The sequence below is a fragment of the Pseudorca crassidens genome, chromosome 5 (assembly GCF_039906515.1).
Source record: "Pseudorca crassidens isolate mPseCra1 chromosome 5, mPseCra1.hap1, whole genome shotgun sequence".
NCBI lineage: Eukaryota > Metazoa > Chordata > Mammalia > Artiodactyla > Delphinidae > Pseudorca > Pseudorca crassidens.
This window is the reverse complement of record NC_090300.1, coordinates 42,063,931-42,089,628: the sequence shown is the minus strand read 5'-3', so window position 1 is coordinate 42,089,628 and position 25,698 is coordinate 42,063,931. Positions and strand designations below refer to the sequence as shown.

The 25,698-nt window shown below is 36.9% G+C and overlaps 1 protein-coding gene across 1 annotated transcript in view; it reads right to left on the bottom strand.

Annotated features, from left to right (window-relative positions):
- Positions 1-25,698, bottom strand: part of LEKR1 (leucine, glutamate and lysine rich 1) — a 336,798-nt gene that overhangs the window by 292,423 nt on the left and 18,677 nt on the right. The window contains exon 6 of the mRNA XM_067737845.1: positions 3,216-3,430. Coding sequence (XP_067593946.1) covers positions 3,216-3,430 — 215 coding nt within the window. The remainder of the gene's footprint in view (positions 1-3,215; positions 3,431-25,698) is intronic.

Below are 25,698 nucleotides of genomic sequence, written 5' to 3'. Positions count from 1 at the left end.
ATGTCCAGGAATTAAACTAATATGGAATATGCAAGAAAATTCCAAAATTTTATTGAGTAATTTAAACAAAGCCTGAATAAATGGGGGTAAAATACCATGTACCAGGATAAAAAGACTGAAGATTATAAAGATGTAAATTCTTAAGATGTCAAATTGCTCTAGAAAGCAAATGCAACTCCAATCTAAATCATAATATAGAATGTTTTATGGAATCTGATAAGCTGATTCTAATTCATCTAGAAAATGTTAGAAAAGCCAGGATAATATGAAAAGCAAAACAAACAGTTGCCCTACAAAATATCAAAACATATAAAGCAAAAGTAGTTAGAAGTGTGTTGCTGGCCCACTCCTATACACTGGATATTTGTGTCCTCCCAAAACTCTTAAGTTGAAATCTATTGTCCAATGTGATGATATTTGGAGGTTTGGCCTTTGGGAGGTGATTAGGTCCTAAGGATGAAGCTCTCATGAATGGGATTAGTATCCTTATAAAAGAGACTCCAGAGAGCTCCCTTGCCTTCAATGCCATATGAGGACACAGCAAGAAGACAGCTGTCTATGAACCAGGAAGGGGCTGTCACCAGGTAACAAATATGCTAGCACTTTGATCCTAGGCTTCCCAGCCTCCAGAACTGTGAGAAATAAATAATATTGTTATAAGTCACCCAGTCTACTACTTTGTTATAGCAGCCCAAATGGACTAAGACACCCAGTGATAGATTATAGATCAATAGCATAAAACAGAGTCCAGAATAAGACTATAATAGGTGCCATTTCAAATCAAGTGAGAAAGGATGAAGAATTTAAAGAATGATATTGGGACAACAATAAATAAATAAATAAATAAATATTTATAAAACAACAACAAAAAAACCCATGAAATTATAAATCTAACTCATACATTAAAAGCCTTACCAGAACAACAACACTATAAAAGTTTTAAACTTATGTTGTTTTTCAACTTGCTTGAATCTAGGTTAGCAAAAGCCAGAGTAACTTTCTGTTGTTTGCAACCAAAAGGACTTGATTCAGAACCCTTACCAAAATTTGGCATATTTTTTAAAAATTGATACAGAAAAAAATACAATAAACAATAAGATAAGCAGCAATGAGAAAATATTAGCAATATGTAATCAAAGTATGAGTCCATATTATATTAAAAACTCCTATATATAAACAAAAAATACAAATAATACTGTATAAAATTGGACAATATATATGAACAAGTAACTCACTGACAAAACATAAATATCTAATAAACATATGAAAAAAAGTTCAACCTCACTAGCAATAAAGAAACACAAATTAAATAACAATGAAGTAACATTTTTTCTGCTGAAGAAAAATGTGAAAATTTGAGAAAAATTAAGAAGACTCCAGTATTAACAAGATGTAAGGAAATGACCACTTTATAAACTATTGGCCAAATACAAATTAACCCTATCTTCTCAAAGGACAATTTGGTATAATGTCCACCAAAATTTTAAATTGGTATTTACTTTCTTTTCAGCAATTCCACTTCTAGGAATTTATCCTATGGAAAACATATGTACACAAGAATATAAATAAAACTACTGTGTGTAATCATAAATACTGGAATAATCTAAATGTTGAAAAGAGAAATGGTTAAGTAAATTATAGCATATTCTTAGTAAGGAAGACTTTGCAGCAGTTACGAACAAGATAGATCTATATGCATTAACATGGAACAATTTCCAGTATATAAAATTAAGGGGTAAAAGTCACAGACCAATATATTTATTATATTACTTATATTAAAAATGAGTCTATTAAAAAATAGTTTTAAAACTACATGGTATATATAAACATTACATATATTTAAAGGATATATCTATAATAAAGTTTAAGGCAAAATGAAGGATCTAGAAAGATATATACCAAACCATTAAAAGTGTTTTTTTATTTTTTTATCTCCAGTAAGAAGAAAGCAATCAGAAGGATAAAAAAGGACTTTCTTGCCTTTTCTTCTATATATCAATACTTCTTTTATTTCGTATGTTTATGTATTATTTATATAATATAATATATTATTCAAGAAAGTGGGAGTAACACCAAACAAAAGAATCTGACAGGCAAAAACCCTCCAAATTTAAAATTTTAAACTAAATATTTTTAATTTTTCCACTCAAACATTATTAAATACTTTACTATTCAGACTTGAAATTCAAGAAAATATAACAAAATTTTCTTAGCAAAGGACTAAGAATTGGTATTTAATGTAATTATTCAAATTTGTAATAAAATTTAATAGGAGTACTTAATCCTAAGAGATTTAAGAAAGTTTCTACTTTATAAGGACACGATTTCATTATATTCATTAGTTCATAGTTTACTAACACAACTGTCGATATTTTCTTTTGTTTTTTCTTTTTTTTTTTCTGCGGTACGCGGGCCTCTCACTGTTGTGGCCTCTCCCATTGCGGAGCACAGGCTCTGGACGCGCAGGCTCAGCAGCCATGGCTCACGGGCCCAGCCACTCTGTGGCATGTGGGATCTTCCCGGACCCGGGCACGAACCCGTGTCCCCTGCATCGGCAGGCAGACTCTCAACCACTGCACCACCAGGGAAGCCCCAGCTGTCGATATTTTAAATGGAGACATATTCATTCAAAGGAAAAGCCATGAAACAACAGCAAAAACCCTTTCGTAGAAGTGTTTGTATAAGCTCAGTGAGGTGTCTTTAGGCAGACTAACTTGCTGATTAGACTCAACATTAGGAAACCAATCTTTAATTTTATTCCAGTTTCACTGATTTAGAATCATGTGCCAATTTTAATGTTTTGGCCTCCTTTTCATAACATGAAAGCCTTATTCTATAAATCTAAATATTCATGCACGTTTAAAAACAAATGTTAGATATCAAATCTACCAAAATTCACCTGATTTTTGATAGATAAACTTTCCTAATGAAAAAATTAAGATATATATCTGGGGAAAAGTTAAATCAACCCATCACAACTTATAGTTACTGAATCAATTGGTTTCTAATTATTGATAGAAATATACACCTCAAAGGAATGCTCAAATTATATTTAAGAAGTATATTTAGTAATCAGTAATAATAAACAAACTCAAATGTATTAAGGTATAAATTATACTTGATGCAGAGAAATTCTAGAAAAACAAAGTCAAGTCTATACTCTGTACTTTTCTTCCAAACTAAATAAATGACAGAAAAGAATAACATATTCTAACCTTTCCATTTTGGATTCACTGTCAATTTTGTACTGTTCAAAATCTTGGCTAAGAGTCTGTAGTGTTTCTTGAAGGCTCTTTTCACGTTCTACACTTCCTTGATAAAATTTCATCTCTTTTTCCATTGCTTTCACTTTTTCTTCCATAGCCTTAAACTCATGAAGAATTAGATAGCTGACTCCACAGTACTTACAAACTTTTTCTTCTGGAGACATCTAGAAAATAGAACAGACATTTACTGAAATGATAGTTTTTTTAATTCTAAAACATAACGTTCAACTGAAGATGTTATTGTAACCATGTTGGTTAAATGAAGTAAATGTATACTGTGCTATGCCATGGAGTAATACTTGCAACACTGCATACATCTGGATAAAATTTTAAAAACTGGCATGATATCGACTGACACAAAATCTTGGAATTAGAATAGGGTTGTTCAGAGTAATAATTTCTCCATGGTATCTCTAAGAAAGATTTACTCTTGAAATATTTTCCATAAAATAAAACTAAAAATGATGAAAACATCTTTACAATTCTTATTTTAAGATGCCTTTTCCACGATGTGGGAATAAATCACTGGCCTTTCACTTCCAACTGCACTGTGATCCTGGAGATGCTTCTTAGCTTCTTCAGATCTCATTTCCCTCATTTATAAAATTATGGCATTGGGCCAAATGAACTCTAAGTTCCTGTTCAGTTTTTTAACATTTTAAGATTTTTATAGGATTTAACATTCTGTCATAAAACCAGATATAGGAGAAACACTTTGAACCTAATCTCTTCTGCCTAAATCAGATAGTACTTTTCCCCTCAGGTAGGTATGATTATACCTATTTTACACTTAAGGAAACGGAGACTACTGAAGTTAGATAACCAGCTGCTAAGTAGAGAAGTCAGCATTAAACCCAAGTCTATTTTAAAATCAGCACTTATGCCTGTAACCATTTGTATCATATTTATCTACCATATGAATGTCAGCTAAATCCTCTTACTTCCTTCAGATAAAATGCTTATATATGTTTGGCCAGATAGGGGCAGTGAAAAATGGAATTTTAGCAAAGTCAAGAGAAAGGTAATTCTTTTTTCTGTCTCAAGTATACAAATATTCTTCAAGTGGCCTCTACTTGTCTCGCTATTCACCGAAGACAGGACAAAGCTTTGTTAAATATTTGCTCCAGGGCACTAAAACTCTTAGATTATACAAGGAATGCTTACTCTTAATGCAACCTCCCTTAGGACTGTAGAAACTGCTCCTATAACTGAGTGATGCCACCATATCTGCCTATCAATGCCATCCACCATCTGTGCCTATCCATGCCATTATGCAAGAGACGGTTGAAACAAACTAATAATCATTTTTGAGAAGGCAGACAGCAGAAGCAAGAAGAAGTACAATCCTGCAACCTGTGGAACAAAAACCACATTCACAGAAAGATACACAAGATGGAAAGGCAGAGGGATATGTACCACATGAAGGAACAAAATAAAACCCCAAAAAACAACTAAATGAAGTGGAGATAGGCAACCTTCCAGAAAAAGAATTCAGAATAATGATAGTGAAAATGATTTAAAAAAAACCTCAGGAAAAGAGTGGAGGCAAAGATCAAGAATATGCAAGAAATGATTAAGAAAGAGCTAGAAGAATTAAAGAACAAACACCTAGAAGAATTAAAGAACAAACAAACAGAGATAAACAATACAATAACTGAAATGAAAAATACACGAGAAGGAATCAATAGCAAAATAACTGAGGCATAAGCACAGATAAGTGACCTGGAAGACAGAATGGTGGAATTCACTGCTGTGGAACAGAATAAAGAAAAAAGAATGAAAAGAAATAAAGACAGCGTAAGAGATCTCTGGGACAACATTAAACGTAACAACATTTGCATTATAGGGGTCCCAGAAGGAGAAGAGAGAGAGAAAGGACCCAAGAAAATATTTGAAGAGATTATAGTCTAAAACTTCCCTAACATGGGAAAGGAAATAGCCACCCAAGTCCAGTAAGTGCAGAGAGTCCCAGGCAGGATAAACCCAAGGAGAAACACGCTGAGACACACAGTAATCAAACTGACAAAAATTAAACACAAAGAAAAATTATTGAAAGCAACAAGGGAAAAATGACAAATAATATACAAGGGAACTCCCATAAGGTTAACAGCTGATTTCTCAGCAGAAACTCTCCAAGCCAGAAGGGAGTGGCATGATATATTTAAACGGATGAAAGGGAAGAACCTATAACCAACATTATTCTACTCAGCAAGGATCTCATTCAGATTCTACAGAGAAATCAAAAGCTTTACAGACAAGTAAAAGCTAAGAGAATTCAGCACTACCAAACCAGCTCTACAACAAATGATAAAGGATCTTCTCTAAGTGGGAAACACAGAGAAGAAAAGGACCTACAAAAACAAACCCAAACCAATTAACAAAATGGTAATAGGAACATACATATTGATAATTACCTTAAACGTGAATGGATTAAATGCTCCAATCAAAAGACACAGGCTTGCTGAATGGATACAAAAACAAGATCGATATAAATGCTGTCTACAAGAGACCCACTTCAGACCTAGGGACACATACAGACTGAAAGTGAGGGGATGGAAAAAGACATTCCATGCAAATGGAAATCAAAAGAAAGCTGGAGTAGCAATACTCATCAGGTAAAATAGACTTTAAAATAAAGAATGTTATAAGAGACAAGGAAGGACACTACATAATGATCAAGGGATCAATCCAAGAAGAAGATATAACAATTATAAATATATATGCACCCAACACAGGAGCACCTCAATACATAAGGCAACTGCTAACAGCCAAAACAGGGGAAATCAACAGTACCACAATAATAGTGGGGGACTTTAACACCTTACTTACACCAATGGACAGATCATCCAAACAGAAAATTAATAAGGAAACACAAGCTTTAAATGACACAATAGACCAGATAGATTTTATTGATATTTATAGGACATTCCATCCAAAAACAGCAGATTACACTTTTTTCTGAAGTGCACACAGAACATTCTCCAGGATAGATCACACCTTGGTCACAAATCAAGCCTCAGTAAATTTAAGAAAATGGAAATCATATCAAGCATCTTTTGTGACCACAATGCTATGAGATTAGAAATCAATTACAGGAAAAAAAAAAAAAAAGAAATCAATTACAGGGAAAAAAAACATTAAAAAACACAGACACATGAAGGCTAAACAATATGTTACTAAATAACCAAGAGATGACTGAAGAAATCCAAGAGGAAATCAAAAAATACCTAGAGACAAATGACAATGAAAACACAACGATCCAAAACCTATGGGATGCAGCAAAAGCAGTTTTAAGAGGGAAGTTGATAGCAATACAAGCCTACCTCAAGGAACAAGAAAAATCTCAAAAAAACAATCTAACCTTACACCTAAAAGAACTAGAGGAAGAAGAACAAACAAAACCCAAAGTTAGTAGAAGGAAAGAAATCATAAAGATCAGAGCAGAAATAAATGAAATAGAAACAAAGAAAACAAGAGCAAAGATCAATAAAACTAAAAGCTCGTTCTTTGAGAAGATACACAAAATTGATAAACCTTTAGCCAGACTCATCAAGAAAAAGAGGGAGAAGACTCAAATCAATAAAACTAGAAAAGAAAAAGGAGAAGTTACAATGGACACCGCAGAAATACAAAGCATCATAAGAGACTACTACAAGCAACTCTAGGCCAATAAAATGTATAACCTGGAAGAAATGGACAAATTCTTAGGAAGGTATAACCTTCCAAGACAGAACCAGGAAGAAACATAAAATATGAACACACCAATCATAAGTAATGAAATTGAAACTGTGATTAAAAATCTTCCAACAAACAAAGTCCAGGACCTGATGGCTTCACAGGTGAATTCTATCAAACATTTAGAGAAAATCTAAGACTCATTCTTCTCAAACTCTTCCTAAAAATTGCAGAGGAAGAAACACTCCCAAACTCATTCTTTGAGGTCACCATCACCCTGATACCAAAACCAGAAAAAGATACTACAAAAAAAGAAAATTACAGACCAACATCACTGATGAATATAGATGCAAACATCCTCAACAGAATACTAGCAAACAGAATCCAACAACACATTAAAAGGATGATACACCATGATGAAGTGGGATGTATCCCAGGGATGCAAGGATTCTTCAATATACGCAAATCAATCAATGTGATATACCAAATTACAAACAGAAGAAGAAAAACCATATGATCATCTCAATAGATGCAGAAAAAGCTTTTGACAAAATTCAACACTCATTTATGATAAAAACTCTCCAGAAAGTAGGCATAGAGGGAACCTACCTCAACATAATAAAGGCCATATATGACAAACCCACAGCAAACATCACTCTCAATGGTGGAAAAACTGAAAGCATTTCCTCTAAAATCAGGAACAAGACAAGGAGGTCCACTCTTGACACTATTATTCAACATAGTTTTGGAAGTCCTAGCCACAGCAGAGAAGAAAAAGAAATAAAAGGAATACAAATTGGAAAATTGGAAAAGAAGAAGTAAAACTGTCACTGTTTGCAGATGACATGATACTATACATAGAAAATCCTGAAGATGCCACAGAAAACTACTAGAGCTGATCAACGAATTTGGTAAAGTAGCAGGATACAAAATTAATGCACAGAAATCTCTTGCATTCCTATACACTAATGATGAAAAATCTGAAAGAGAAATTAAGGAAACACTCCCATTTACCACTGCAACAAAAAGAATAAAAAACCTAGGAATAAACCTACCTAGGGAGACAGAAGACCTGTATGCAGAAAACTATAAGATACTGATGAAAGAAATTAAAGATGATACAAACAGATGGAGAGATATACCATGTTCTTGTATTGGAAGAACGAATATTGTCAAAATGACTATACTACCCAAAGCAATCTACAGATTCAATGCGATCCCTATCAAATTACCAATGGCATTTTTTTACAGAACTAGAACAAAAAATCTTAAAATTTGTATGGAGACACAGAAGACCCTGAATAGCCAAAGCAGCCTTGATGGAAAAACACAGAGCTGGAGGAATCATGCTCCCGGACTTCAAACTATACTACAAAGCTACAGTAATCAAGACAGTATGGTAATGGCACAGAAACAGAAATATAGATCAATGGAACAGGATAGAAAGCTCAGAGATAAACCCACGCACCTACAGTCACCTAATCTATGACAAAGGAGGCAAAGATATACAATGGAGAAAAGACAGTCTCTTCAGTAAGTGGTGCTGGGAAAACTGGACAGCTACATGTAAAGGAATGAAATTAGAACACTCCCTAACACCATACACAAAAATAAACTCAAAATGGATTAGAGACCAAAATGTAAGATGGGACATTATAAAACTCTTAGAGGAAAACATAGGAAGAACACTCTTCGACATAAATCACAGCAAGATCTTTTTTGATTCAGCTCCTACAGTAATGGAAATAAAAACAAAAATAAACAAATGGGACCTAATGAAACTTCAAAGCTTTTGCAAAGCAAAGGAAACTACAAACAAGACGAAAAGATAACCCTCAGAATGGGAGAAAATATTTGCAAATGAATCAATGGACAAAGGATTAACCTCCAAAATATATAAACTGCTCACGCAGCTCAATATTAAGAAAACAAACAATGCAATCCAAAAATGAGCAGAAGACCTAAATGGACATTTCTCCAAAGAAGTTATACAGACTGCCAAGAAACACATGAAAGGATGCTCAACATCACTAATCATTAGAGAAATGCAAATCAAAACTACAATGAGGTATCACCTCACACTGGTTAGAATGGGGATCATTGGAAAATCTACAAACAACAAATGTTGGAGAGGGTGTGGAGAAAAGGGAACCCTCTTGCACTGTTGGTGGGAATGTAAATTGATACAGCCACTATGGAGAACAGTATGGAGGTTCCTTAAAAAACTAAAAATAGAACTACCATATGACCCAGCAATCCCACTACTGGGCATATACCCAGAGAAAACCATAATTCAAAAAGACACATGCACCCCAATGTTCATTGCAGCACTATTTACAATAGCCAGGTCATGGAAACAATCTAAGTGCCCATTGACAGACAAATGGATAAAGAAGATGTGGTATATATATACAATGGAATATTACTCAGCCATAAAAAGGAATGAAATTGGGTCATTTGTAGAGACGTGGATGGATCTGGAGACTGTCATACAGAGTAAGTCAGCAAGAGAAAAACAAATATAATATATTAACGCATAAATGTGGAACCTAGAAAAATGGTACAGATGAACCGGTTTGCAGGGCAGAAATAGAGACACAGATGTAGAGAACAAACGTATGGACACCAAGTGGGGAAAGTGGTAGGGGGGTGGTAGGATGAATTGGGAGATTGGGATTGACATATGTATAAAATGGTTAACTAATAAGAACATTCTCTATAAAAAAATAAAATAAAATTCAAAAAAAATTTTTTATACATTAACGTTTTTCTCATTTAAACTTAAATAATAAAAAATTCAAATTAAAAACCATGATATAATACTATGGGATACAGATGAATGACTACATCAATCACCTAACTGCCACTGACACCAAATTTACAGATTTATAAAAGAAGGTTGAAAGAAATCATAAATATAACCTGGTTCAAGCTCTGGATGGGTTCACTGAGACTATTCCAAGCTAGATAAGTTGTTATCCAGGCTCTATTTCAGCATCCCAAGTGATGGGAAACTACTTTGTAAAGCAGCCTGTTCCATCCTCTGATGGTTTTGTCTATGAGGAAATTCTTTCTCTTGCTGACCCCAAATCTTCCTCCCTGCAGCATCCACAGGTCCTAAACCACCTGGCAACCATGAGGAATAACCCAGGCCTTATTCTAATATTTAAAGACAGCTATTAGGAACACTCTGTATCTTCTAATTCTCCAGGTCAACGCTTCCAATTCCTTCAGCTGTTTCCCATATGACATGGTTTTGACTTTCTTCCTCATTCTAGATAATTTTCTCTGAACTTGTTCCAGTGTTCTCTATCTGTTTCAAGGTATGGTGCCCAGAATTGAATACTTCAGCTGGTCTCACTAAAGCAGAATAAGAGAGGATTCAAACTTCCCTCATTATAATCTCTCATTAATAATACCATTAGTAACATCATCTTACTCAACCTTAGATCACAATGGTCTTTTGTATTTTTGGCAATTATATGTTGCTATTATATACTAGAACTGGCTTTTATGTTAAATAAAGCCCCTATTTAAAAACACACTGCACTTGGGCTTCCCTGGTGGCGCAGTGGTTGAGAGTCTGCCTGCCAATGCAGGGGACACAGGTTCGTGCCCCAGTCCGGGAAGATCCCACGTGCCGCGGAGCGGATAGGCCCGTGAGCCATGGTGGCTGAGCCTGCACGTCTGTAGCCTGTGCTCCGCAACAGGAGTGGACACGGCAGTGAGAGGCCCGCTTACCGCAGGAAAAAATAAAACAAAAAACCACACTGCACTGTAAAACCATGTCTCATTATACTGAATATACCAATCCATTCCTTCCCACTTATTTCCCCTTTTGTAGAGAATCCACCTTCCACAGTCCTGGTTGCTCTGTGTGGTTACATGACTAAAACCCCCTCCACCCATCCACCCTACCATGGCTGAGTGGTAGATGAGGGTTGGACATAAGACCTAGAAGAACCAAGCCCTGAGCTGGGATGAGCCAGCTAGGCCTGTAAGTGTTGAAGACCAGGCAATTTGGACACCTTTAGGGTGGCCATAATAAAGAAGGGTCACGTGCGATGTACAGAGTAAGCCACATTATTGGGATGAGAGAGAAAAATGAGCAGACACATAGAGAGAAAATGAGAAAAAGACATTGTGGATCCAGAGTAAGAGAGGAAAATATGGAACCAGTCAGTGTCTCATACCCAGTGAACTTCCAATTCCTTACTTCAGTCCCTGATGAGACCTAGTTGCCCTACTTGCCCTTCAGGATCCATGCCCAATCTTCCTCCACTATTCTCCTTTTCCCCTAAAGCTACCTATCCCTTACAACCAATAACCCTCATTCTATTATGTGAGCATTTGGCTTTTCAGATGCAAGGGCACAACAAGAAATATAACTGCAAATATAAATAAATAAAATATATTTTTTATGTATATATACACATACATATGTATGTTTTTTGTTTGTTTGTTTGTTTTGGGGTTTTTTTGAGGTACGCGGGCCTCTCACTGTTGTGGCCTCTCCCGTTGTGGAGCACAGGCTCTGGACATGCAGCCTCAGTGGCCATGGCTCACGGGCCTAGCTGCTCCACGACATGTGGGATCTTCCCAGACCAGGGCACGAACCCATGTCCCCTGCATTGGCAGGCAGACTCTCAACCACTGCACCACCAAGGAAGCCCCATATGTACGTTTTAAACTCAGACTTTAGTGACTTCAGTACCCAGAAAATTCTAAGCTTTGTATCGTCTGCAAAATTGATCCTTGCAAGTTGTTTTATTCATCTAATTTATTGATAAAAAATGTTGAATATGACAAAGTTGAGGCTATGGCATGTCATATCTGCTTGGTTGATACTAATCCACTACTCTGCACATTACAGATACAGCGCTTCAGCTGGTTATTAAACTACACAATTATTTGTGTAACCAGTTTGTATTTATTCATACTGTCTTTAGGAATATTAAGACAAACTTTGTCAAATGCCTTCATAAAGTCCATATGTTCTATGTCAACTACAGTTCCTGGATCTAGTGACTTTACACAAAATGGCATGGCAAGGTCTACGTGCTGGTTCTCTTCAAGAACATAAAATTGGCTCAAGGGTTAGTATTTGCTCTAATATCTCCTCACAAATCACCTTTTTTTCTTTTTATAAATATATTTATTTTATTTACTTATTTTTGGTTGTGTTGGGTCTTCATTGCTGTGCACAGGCTTTCTCTAATTGTGGCGAGTGGGGGCTACTCTTCGTTGCGGTGCGTGGGCTTCTCATTGTGGTGGCTTCTCTTGTTATGGAGCACGGGCTCTAGGCACGCAGGCTTCAGTAGCTGCAGCACACAGGCTCCGTAGTTGTGGCTCGCAGGCTCCAGAGCACAGGCTCAGTAGTTGTGGCACATGGGCTTAGTTGCTCTATGGCATGTGGGATCTTCCTGGACCAGGGCTCGAACCTGTGTCCCCTGCATTGGCAGGTGGCTTCTCAACCACTGAACCACCAGGGAAGCCCACAAATCACCCTTTAATATTATATTCTAGAATCCTGTCTGGGAGTTCACTGGTTGTAATTTATGGTCATTCTATACATGGAATGGTATTTGTACACTATCCTCTTACTCTCTACGCATTCTCAAAGATCATCAAGAGTGGCTTTGCAATCCCACTGAAAGGTACTATCAGTCCCCAGGAATATAATTCATCCAGGTCAAGAGACCTGAACTAATGCAGAGAATAAGGGTATTTTCTTACAATCCCTTTGCCCATCATGAGTTTTGGTTCCTTCTCATCAATTTGAAAATTACATTCTTACTCTAAGGAAATTTCATCCTTAACCTATTAATCACAGTTCTTTCCCTGCTCCTGGGAAAGTGCCATATCCTTATTTTAAATAAAACTCTTGCTGGATGGAGCTTATGTGCAGCCTGATGTACAAAATACAAACAGTATAAACTTCACAATTGTGAAAGCTATCAAAATGTTATTACACCATAGCAATCATGGTGGGGAAAGCTGAAAATAAGTGAAATATACATTTTGTAGAACAGGTCTTCTAAAAGTTCAGGAAAGGAAGCCAAAACATGATACTCATTATGATCTAGGAAACAAGACAAATTATAAAGTAATAGGTCCATAGGAGTAGACTCTATACTTCACTTAGTACAACCTGAATCACTGTGTAAAACAAATATATTGAACAAAAGTTTTCAATGCTATTAAATTGTAAATAGTTTTCTGTAAGTAAAACTGCAACAGGAAAATATAATAACGCTTTCAAATTCTTTGTATCTACATAGGCTAATTACTTAGGACGTTTCTGTGAAACTTGAGAAGATATGAAATACTAAAATTATGTTCCCAGATGAGGTAAGTAAAACTTAGATGTTTTTTGTGAAATATAATGTGTGCTTCATTCTTATAACTAGGTGGTATATCATCTCGTTGTGTAAGTAAAATAAGAACATGCTGTCATTCTTGAGAAAAGAGCTATCATTAGCAGGATGCTTTTGCTTTTTACAAGATGCACTTTGGAGGAGGCATCAACAAATGCAGTATTTTAAACAAATGCAGAGCCATTTGAAAATAAATTGTAAAATAAACTTCTCAAATGTAGTATCTATACTTTTAAAATTATAGTTATTTAAATATAAAAATGATGCAAAATTTTTAAAAGGTTAAATTAGGCTTCAGATCCTTTTCAAAACTCCTGTCTGTGCTTCAACTGGAAAAAGCACTCAGTAACCTCCTGCTGTGCAAGCGAAGCATTCTCTGATCCAAAAATTGTTCTTCCTTCCTTTCCCCACCCATCCCATGCTTTTTGTGCTTGCGTAAGGAGGAAAGAAACAGAGAAGCTATTCCACTGCTGTAAAAATGACAGCAGTATAAAATGTTGACCTTTCGAAGAAGTTTTACATTTAAAAAAAAATGCCTTTACTCAAAACAATGAGTGTCTACCTAGTGTATTTCATTCAGATTGGGAGAAACATTTTGAGGCAGGACAGTGGACCTTCTGAGTCATTAGCAACACAGACCACCTGACCATTTCATAAGGCCATCAAGACCCTTCCTTTCAATAAGTCAACTGGCTGCACCACCAATTTAAAAATCAATTTGGTAAAGACCATCTACCCAAAACCCCTAAACCTACATTCCCAGCAATATGGGTTTTTTTAGATACAGACAGTATTCTTCTCAAATTTATATGAAAAGGCAAAGGAACTAAAAAAGCTACAACTGTCTTGAAAAAGGATAAAATGGGATAAGCATTTTACCTGATTTCAAGCCATACTATTATATACTAATAAACACTGTGTAGTATTTGTCAAAGGATAGATGCATAGATCAATGGAATAGAATAGAGAACCCAGAAATAGATCTGTATAAATATGCCAAACTGATTTTTGGCAGAGGTGTAAAAGAGCAATTCAGTAAAGGAAAAATAGCCTTCTCAGCAAATGGTCCTGGAACAATTAGATATCCATAGGTTTAAAAAAAAATTAAAAAAGGACCTCAACCTAAACCTCACACCCCATACAAAAATTAACTTACAGTGGGTCATGGACTAAAATGTAAAACATAAAAATTTGATTTCAGAAGAAAAAAGCTTAGGAGGAAATCCTCAGGATCTAAACTAGGGAAATAGTTTTTACACTTGATACCAAAAGCATGAACCATAAAAGGAAAAATTGATAACCTGAATTCCACCAAAATTTAAAACTTTTGCCCTGTAAAGAGAATGAAATGACAAGCTACAGATTGGGAAAAAATATTTGCAAGCCACATATCTGACAAAGGACTAGTATCTAGATTATATAAAGAATTCTCAAAACTCAACAGTTTAAAAAAACATCCAATCAGAAAATGGTCAAAAGACATGAAGAGACATCTCACCTAAAAATATACACAGATGATGGGACTTCCCTGGTGACACAGTGGTTAAGAATCCACCTGCCAATGCAGGGGACATGGGTTCAATCCCTGGTCTGGGAAGATCCCACATGCTACGGAGCAACTAAGCCCATGCACCACAACTACTGAGCTTGCGCTCTAGAGCCCGCGAGCCACAAATGCTGAGCTCATGCGCCACAACTACTGAAGCCCGTGTGCCTAGAGCCCAGACTCCACAACAAAAGAAGACACTGCAGTGAGAAGTCCATGCATGGCAACTAGAGAAAAGCCCGCGCGCAGCAACGAAACCCCAATGCAGACCAAAAAAAAAAAATTTTTTTTAATTAAAAATTTAAAAAAAGGACTTCCCTGGTGGTTGGGAATCTGCCTGCCAATGCAGGGGACACGGGTTCAGGCCCTGGTCTGGGAAGACCCCACATGCCGTGGAGCAACTAAGACCGTGTGCCACAACGGTCTCTAGAGCCCACGTGCCACAACTATTGAAGCCCGCGTGCCTAGAGCCCGTGCTCTGCAACAAGAGAAGCTCACCACAATAAGAAGTCCACGCACCACAACGAAGAGTAGCCCCCGCTCAATGCAACTAGAGAAAAGCCCGCGCACTGTAACAAAGACCAACACAGCCAAAAATAAAATTAAAAAGAATTTTAAAAAATAATAAAAAAATAAATAAAAATTTAAAAAATTAAAATTAAACAAAAAGATACACAGATGCCAAATAACCACATGAAAAGATATTCAATATCATTAGCCATTAGGAAAATGCAAATTAAAACTTTAATGACCTATCACTTCACACCTATCAGAAAGGTTATAATAAAAACTAATGACAGTGGTACAATATATTTAAAGTTATAAAAGGGAAAAACCTACAATGAAGAATACTCTACCCAGCAAGACACTCATTCAGATTTGATGGAGAGATCAAAAGCTTTACAGACAAGCAAAAGCTAAAAGAGTTCAGCACTACCAAACCAGCTTTACAAGAAATGTTAACAGGATTTCCATAAGCAAAAAAAAAAAGGCCACAACTAGAAACATGAAAATTACAACAGGAAAAAAACTCAGGTAAACTCAGTAAATATAGAAAATCAACCAGGCACAAAGCTAGTAGGAAGGTTAAAAGACAAAAGTAATAAAATCATCTATACCCACAATAAGCAGTTAAGGGATACACAAAACAATCAGATGTAAAATACTATGTCAAAAAGAATAATCGGGCTTCCCTGGTGGCGCAGTGGTTGAGAGTCCGCCTGCCGATGCAGGGGACATGGGTTCGTGCCCCGGTCCGGGAAAATCCCACATGCCACGGAGCGGCTGGGCCTGTGAGCCATGGCTACTGAGCCTGCACATCCGGAGCCTGTGCTCCGCAACGGGAGAGGCCACAACAGTGAGAGGCCCGTGTACCGCAAAAAAAAAAAAAAGAATAATCATGAGGGGAGGAGAGTACAAATGCAAGGTTGTTAAAATACATTTGAAATTAAGAGATCAACAACTTAAAACAATCAAATATATATATATTGCTATATATAAATCTCATGATAACCACAAACCAAAAATCTATAATAGATACACACACAAAAAAGAAAAAGGAATCCAAACATAGCACTAAAGACAGTCATCAAATCACAAGAAGAACAAAAGAAGAAGAAAGGAACAAAAAAGACCTTAAAAAAATTAACAAAATGGCAATAAGAACATACATATCAATATTACTTTAAGTGTAAATAGACTAAATGCTCCAATCAAAAGACATGGAGTGGCTGAATGGAAACAAAAACAAGACCCGTATATATGCTGCCTACAAGAGATTCACTTCAGATCTAAAGACACACACAGACAGAAAATGAAGGGATGGAAAAAGGTATTCATTGCAAATGGAAATCAAAAGAAAGCCAGGGTAGAAATACTTGCATCAAATAGACTTTAAAACAAAGAATGTTACAAGAGGCAAAGAAGGACATTACATAATGATCAAGGGCTTAATCCAAGAAGATGCAACAATCGCAAATATATAAGCACTTAACACAGGAGCATCTAAATACATAAAGCAAATACTAACAGATATAAGGGAGAAGTTGACAGCAATACAATAATAGTAGGGGACTTTAACACCCCATTTACATCAATGGACAGATCATCCAAACAGAAAATTAATAAGGAAACACTGGCCTTAATGACACACTAGACCAGGTGAACTTAATAGATACACATAGAACATTCCATCAAAAAGCAGCAGAATACACATTCTTTTCAAATGCACGTGGAAAATTCTCCAGGATAGTTCATGTACAAGGCCACAAAACAAGCCTTGGTAAATTTAAGAAAACTGAAATCATATCAAGCATCTTTTCCAACCACAATGCTATGAGACTAGAAATAAACTACAAGAAAAATAAACTGTAAAAAACACAAACATGTGGAGGCTAAACAATATGCTACTAAACAAGCAATCGTTCACTGAAGAAATCAAAGAAGAAATTTTAAAATACATGGAGACAAAAGAAAATGAAAACACAACAATCCAAAATCTACAGGATACAGTAAAAAGGCAGTTCTAAGAGGGAAGTTTATAGCAATACAAGTTTACCTCAGGAAACAAGAAAAATCTCAAATAAACAATCTAACATTACACCTAAGGAAACTAGAAAAAGAAAAACAAACAAAACCCAAAGTTAGTGGAAGGAAAGAAATCATAAAGAACAGAGCAGAAACAAATTAAATAGAGACTTTAAAAAACAATAGAAAAGATCAATAAAACTAAGAGCTGGTTATTTGACAAGATAAACAAAATTGATAAACCTTCAGCCAGACTCACCAAGAAAAAAAGAGAAAGGACCCAAATCAATAAAATCAGAAATGAAAAAGGAGAAGTTACAACAGACACCATAGAAATACAAAGGATCATCAGAGACTACTAAGAACAACTGTATGCCAATACAATGGACAACCTAGAAGAAATGGACAAATTCCTAGAAATGTACAATCTCCAAAGAATGAACCAGGAAAAAATAAAAAATATGAACAGATCAACTACCAGTAATGAGACTGAATCAGTTTTTTAAAACTCTCAAAAAACAAAAGTCCAGGGCTTCCCTGGTGGCACAGTGGTTGAGAGTCTGCCTGCCGATGCAGGGGACACGGGTTCGTGCCCCGATCTGGGAAGATCCCACATGCTGCGGAGCGGCTGGGCCCGTGAGCCATGGCTGCTGAGCCTGAGCGTCTGGAGCCTGTGCTCCACAATGGGAGAGGCCACAACAGTGAGAGGCCCACGTACCGCAAAAAAAAAAAAAAAAAAAAAAAAAAAAAGTCCAGGACCAGATAGCTTCACAGGTGAATTCTACCAAATATTTAGAGAAGAGTTAACACCTATCCTTCTCAAACTATTCCAAAAAATTGCAGAGGAACGAATGCTTCCAAATTCATTCTATGAGCCCAGCATAACCCTGATACTAAACCAAGACAAATATCACAAACCAAAAAAGAAACTACAGGCTAATATCATTAATGAACATAGATGCAAAAATGCTCAACCAAATATTAGCAAACTGAATCAAACAATACAGTAAAAGGATCATATACCATAATCAAGTGGGATTTATCCCAGGGTTGCAAGGATTTTTCAATATCTGCAAATCAATCAATGTAATACACCACATTAACAAACTGAAGAATAAGAACCATATGATCATTTCAATAGATGCAGAAAAAGCTTTTGACAAAATCCAACACCGATTTATGGTAAAAACTCTCCAGAAAGTGGGCATAGAGGGAACATACCTCAACATAATAAAGGCCATATAAGACAAACCTACAGCTAACATCGTACTCAATGTGAAAAGCGGAAAGCATTTCCTCTAAGATCAGGAACAAGACAAAGATGCTCACTCTCACCATTTTTGTTCAACATAGTATTGGAAGTCTTAGCCACGGCTATTAGATAAGAAAAAGAAATAAAAGGAATTCTAACTGGAATGGAGGAAGTAAAACTGTCATGGCTTGCAGATGACACAATACTATAGATAGAAAATCCTAAGGATGCCACCAAAAAATTACTAGAGGTCATCAATGAATCTGGTAAAGTTGCAGGATACAAAATGAATGTGCAGAAATCTGTTGCATTTCTATACACTAACAATAAACTATCAGAAAGAGAAATTAAGAAAACAGTCACATCAAAAAGAATAAAATACCTAAGAATAAACCTACCCAAAGAGGTAAGGAAAACTATACAACACTTATAAAAGAAACTGACAATGACACAAACAGATGGAAAGGGACTGGAAGAACTAATATTGTTAAAATGACCATACTACCAAAGGCAATCTGAAGATTCAATGTAATCCCTATTAAAATACTAATGGCATTTTTCACAGAACTAGAACAAATAATTTTAAAATTTGTATGGAAATACAAAAGACCCCCAATAGCCAGAACAATGTTGAGAAAGAACAGAGCTGGAAGTATCATGTTCCCTGACTTCAGACTATAATACAAAGCTACAGTAATCAAAACAGTATGATGCTGGCATAAAAACAGAAAAAATAGACACACAGATCATTGGAGCAGAACAGAGAGCCAGAAATAAACTAACACACCTATGGTCAATTAATCTACAACAAAGGAGACAACAATATATAATGGAGAAAAGATAGTCTCTTCAATAAGTGGTGCTGGGAAAACTGGACAGCTACATGTGAAAGAATGAAACTAGAACATTTTCTAACATCATATACAAAAATAAACTCAAACTGGATTAAAGACCTAAATGTAAGACCAGAAATCATAAAACTCCTAGAAGAAAACAGGTGGAACTCTCTTTGACATAAATTACAACAATATTTTTTTGACCTTTCTCCTGAAGCAAAGGAAATAAAAGCAAAAATAAGCAAATGGGACATAATCAAACGTTTTGCACAGCAAAGGAAACCTTTGAAAAAACAAAAAGACAATCTACTGAATGGGAAAAATATTTGCAAATGATAATACTGATAAGGGGTTAATAATCAAAATATAAACAGCTCACACAACTCAATATCAAAAAAACCCCAAATAACTCAATTTAAAAATGGACATAAGACATGAATAAACCTTTTCCCATGGACAACAGGCACATGAAAAGATGCTCAACATTGTTAACCATTAAAGAAATGCAAATGAAAAACCACAAGGAGATATCATCTCACACCTGTCAGAATGGCTGTCATCATAAAGAACTCAAAAAATGTGGGCGAGGATGCAGAGAGGAAAAAACCCTCATACACTGTTGGTGGGAATGTAAATTGGTGCAGCCACTGTGGCAAACAGTATGGAAGTTTCTCAAAAAAAACTAAAAATACAACTACCATATGATCTAGCAATTCCACTCCTGGGTGCATATCCCAAAAAAATGAAAACACTAATTCAAAAAGATACATGCACCCCAATGTTCATAGCAGCATTACTTACAATAGCCACAAGATATGGAAACAACTTAAGTGTCCATCAACAGATGAATGGATAAAGAAGATGTGAATGGAATACTACTCAGCCTTTTTAAAAAGAATGAAATTTTGCCATCTGCAACGAACATGGATGGACTTGGCAGGTATTATGCTAAGTGAAATAAGTCAGACAAAGACAAATATTGTATGATATCACTTATATGAGGAATCTAAAAAATACAACAAACTAGTGAATGTACCAAAAAGGAAAAATAATCACAGATAAAGAGAACAATCCAGTGGTTACCAGTGGGTAGAGGGAAAGGAAGACAGGCAAGATAGCGGTAGGGGATTAAGAGGTACAAACTACTATGTATAAAATAAATAAGCCACAAGGATATATTATACAGCACAAGGAATATAGCCAATATTTTACAGTAACTGTAAATGGAGTATAACCTCTAAAAATTGTGAATCTGTTGTACACCTGAAATTATATGATTTTGTACATTGACTATACCTCAATAAAAAAATTTTTTTAAACTAATGACAACATCAATGCTAAAGATGTAGAGAAACTGGATCACTCATACACTGCTGGTGAGGATGTAAAATGTTATAGCCCTCTGGAAAAGTTTGGCACTGTTTTGTAATTGTACTTGGGCATTTATCACAGGAAAATAAAAACATATGTTCACATAAAAACCTATACACGAATATTTATAGCAGCTTTATGCATAATAGCCAAAAACTGGAAAAAATTCAGATGTTCTTCAACAGGTTAAACAAATTGTACTACATTCATACCATGGAATGCTACTCAGCAATAAAAAGGAATAAACTACAGATAAACACAACAACAATATGTATAAAACTCCAGAGAATTACAGCTGAGAGAAAAAAAGTAATCTCAAAGACTACATATTGCATGATTCCATTTTTATAACATTCTTGAAACGACAAAATTATTGGAGACCAGATCAATGGTTCCCAAGGGTCATGAACTGGAAGAGGGAGAGTGGAGGTGTGTAAAAGGGGAGGCTGAGGTGAATGCAGCTATAAAAGGGTAACATGAGGAATCTTTGTTGTGACAGAATCCTCAACTGTGTAAATGTTGATATCCTGGTTGTGATATTATAGTATAGTTTTGCCAGGTGTTACCACTGGAGGAAGCTGGGGAAAGGGTACATGAGATCTCTTGGTATCATTTCTCACAACTGCTTGTGAGTCTACAATGATCTCAAAATAAAAAGTTTGATTTAAAAATAATAAAATACTGTAGGAGATTTAACACCCCACTTTTCATCAAAGGATAGATCATCCAGAGAATCAACAAGGAAACACAGGCCTTAAATGATACATTAGACCAGATGGCCTTAATTGATATTTATACGGCATTCTATCCAAAAGCAGCCAGAATACACATTCTTCTCAAGTGCACACAGAACGTTCTCCAAGACTGACCACATGCTGGGCCACAAAGCAGGCCTTGGTAAATTTAAGAAAATTGAAATCATATCAAGCACCTTTTCCAACCACAACACTATGAGATTAGGAATAAACTACAAGAAAAAAACAAAGTAAAAAACACAAACACGTGGAGGCTAAACAATATGCTACTAAACAACCAATGGATCACTGAAGAAATCAAAGAGAATATTAAAAAATATCTAGAGACAAATGAAAATGAAGGCACAACGATCCAAAACCTATGGGATACAGCAAAAGCAGTTCTAAGAGGGAAGTTTATAGCAATAAAATCTTACCTCAGGAAACAAGAAAAATCTCAAATAAATGACCTAACCTTACACCTGAAGCAATGAGAGAAAGAAGAAGAAACAAAACCTAAAGTTATAGAAGTAAAGAAATCATAAAGATCAGAGGAGAAATAAATGAAATAGAGACAAAGAAAACAACAACAAAGATCAATGAAACTAAAAGATGGTTCTTTGAAAGATAAACAAAATGATAAACCTTTAGCAAGACTCATCAAGAAAAAAAAGGGAGAGGACTCAAATCAGTAAAATTAGAAATGAAAAAGGAAAAATTACAACCGACACCACAGAAATAAAAAGTATCATAAAAAACTACAAGCAACTGTATGCAAATAAAATGGACAACCTGGAAGAAATGGACAAATTCTTAGAAAGGTACAAGCTCCCAAGACTGAACCAGGAAGAAACAGAAAATATGAAGAGACCAATCACAAGTAATGAAATTGAAACTGTGATTAAAAAACTCCCAACAAACAAAAGTCCAGGACCTGATGGCTTCACAGGTAAATTTTATCAAATATTTAGAGAACGGCTAACAACTAGCCTTCTGAAACTGTTCCAAAAAATTGTAGAGGAAGGAACACTCCCATACTCATTCTATGAGGCCACCATCACCCAGATTACAAAACCAGACAAAGATACCACAAAAAAAGAAATTACAGGCCAATATCACTGATGAACATAGATGCAAAAATCCTCAACAAAATACTAGCAATCTGAAACCAACAATACATTAAAAAGATCATACACCATGATCAAGTGGGATTTATCCCAGGGATGGAAGGATTTTTCAATATCTGCAAATCAATCAGTGTGATACACCACTGTAACAAATTGAAGAATAAAAACCATATGATCATCTCAACTGATGCAGAAAAGGCTTCTGACAAGATTCAACACCCAGTTATGATAAAAACTCTCCAGAAAGTGGGCATAAAGGGAACATACCTTAACATAATAAAGGCCATATATGACAAACCTACAGCTAACATCATAGTCAACAGTGAAAATCTGAAAACATTTCCTCTAAGATCAGGAACAAGACAAGGATGTCCACTCTTGTCACTATTATTCAGCAGTTTTGGAAGTCCTAGCCATGGCAAACAGAGAAGAAAAAGAAATAAAAGGAATCCAAATTGGAAAAGAAGTTAAACTGTCACTATTTGCAGATGACATGATATTATACATAGAAAATCCTAAAGATGCTCCCAGAAAACTATTATAGCTCATCAATGAATCTGGTAAAGTTGCAGGTTACAAAATTAAGACACATAGCTCCCGGGAAGATGGTGGAAGAGTAAGACGCAGAGATCATCTTCCTCCCCACAGATACACCAGAAATACATCTACACGTGGAACAACTCCTACAGAACACCTACTGAATGCTGGCAGAAGACCTCAGACCTCCCAAAAGGCAAGAAGCCCCCCACGTACCTGGGTAGGGCAAAAGAAAAAAGAATAAACAGAGACAAAAGAATAGGGACAGGACCTGCACCAGTGGGGGGGAACTGTGAAGGAGGAAAGGTTTCCACACACTAGAAGCCCCTTCGCACGCAGCGAAGGGGGGAAGCTTCGGAGCCCCGGAGGAGAGCACAGCAACAGGGGTGCGGAGGGCAAAGCGGAGAGATTCCCGCACAGAGGATCAGGGCCGACCGGCACTCACCCGCTCGAGAGGCTTGTCTGCTCACCTGCCGGGGTGGGCGGGGCAGGGAGTTGAGGCTCGGGCTTCGGTCGGAGCGCTGGGAGAGGACTAGGGTTGGCGGCGTGAACACAGCCTACAGGGGGATGGTGCATCACGGCTAGCAGGGAGGGAGTCAGGGGGAAAGTCTGGACCTGCCGAAGAGGCAAGAGACTTTTTCTTCCCTCTTTGTTTCCTGGTGCGCGAGGAGAGGGGATTAAGAGCGCCGCTTAAAGGAGCTCCAGAGACGGGCACGAGCCGCAGCTAAAAAGCGCAGACCCGAGACGGGCATAAGACACTAAGGCTGTTGCTGCTGCCACCAAGAAACCTGTGTGCGAGCACAGGTCACTATCCACACCCGCCTCTGGGGAGCCTGTGCAGCCCGCCACTGCCAGGGTCCCGGGATCCAGGGACAACTCCCCCAGGAGAACGCACAGCGCGCCTCAGGCTGGTACAACAACATGCCAGCCTCTGCCGCCGCAGGCTCGCCCCGCACTCCGTGCCCCTCCCTCCCCCCGGCCTGAGTGAGCCAGAGCCCCCGAATCAGCGGCTCCTTTAACCCCGTCCTGTCTGAGCGAAGAACAGACGCCCTCCGGTGACCTACACGCAGAGGCGGGGCCAAATACAAAGCTGAGCCCCTGGGAGCTGTGAGAACAAAGATGAGAAAGGGAAATCTCTCCCAGCAGCCTCAGGAGCAGCGGATTAAAGCTCCACAATCAACTTGATGTACCCTGCATCTGTGGAATAAATGAATAGATAACGAATCATCCCAAATTGAGGAGGTGGACTTTGAGAGCAAGATTTATGATTTTTTCCCCTTTTCCTCTTTTTGTGAGTGTGTATGTGTATGCTTCTGTGTGAGATTTTGTCTGTATAGCTTTGCTTCCACCATTTGTCCTAGGGTTCTATCCGTCCGTTTTTGTTTGTTTGGTTTGTTTTGTTTTCTTAATATTTTTTTATTTTAATAACTTTATTGTATTTTTATCTTATTTTATTTTATCTTCTTTCTTTCTTTATTTTTTACCTTCCTTCCCTCCTTCCTTCCTTCCTTCCTCCCTCCCTATTTTCTTTCTTTCTTTCTTTCTTCTTCTACTAATTCTTTTTTTCTACTTTTTCTCCCTTTTATTCTGAGCCGTGTGGATGAAAGTCTCTTGGTGCTGGAGTCAGGAGTCAGTGCTGTGCCTCTGAGGTGGGAGAGCCAACTTCAGGACACTGGTCCACAGGAGACCTCCCAGCTCCACATAATATCAAACGGTGAAAATCTCCCAGAGATCTCCATCTCAACACCAGCACCCAGCTTCACTCAACGACCAGCAAGCTACAGTGCTGGACATCCTATGCCAAACAACTAGCAGGACAGGAACACAACCCCACACATTAGCAGAGAGGCTGCCTAAAATCATAACAAGTCCACAGACACCCCAAAACACACCACCAGACGTGGACCTGCCCACCAGAAAGACAAGATCCAGCCTCATCCACCAGAACACAGGCACTAGTCTCCTCCACCAGGAAGCCTACACAACCCACTGAACCAACTTTAGCCACTGGGGACAGACACCAAAAACAACGGGAACTACGAACCTGCAGCCTGCAAAAAGGAGACCCCAAACACAGTAAGATAAGCAAAATGAGAAGACAGAAAAACACACAGCAGATGAAGGAGCAAATAAAAACCCACCAGACCTAATGAATGTAGAGGAAATAGACAGTCTACCTAAAAAAAATTCAGAATAATGATAGTAAAGATGATCCAAAATCTTGGAAATAGAATGGACAAAATGCAAGAAACATTTAACAAGGACCTAGAAGAACTAAAGATGAAACAAACAACGATGAACAACACAATAAATGAAATTAAAAATACTCTAGATGGGATCAATAGCAGAATAACTGAGGCAGAAGAACGGATAAGTGACCTGGAAGATAAAATAGTGGAAATAACTACTGCAGAGCAGAATAAAGAAAAAAGAATGAAAAGAACTGAAGAC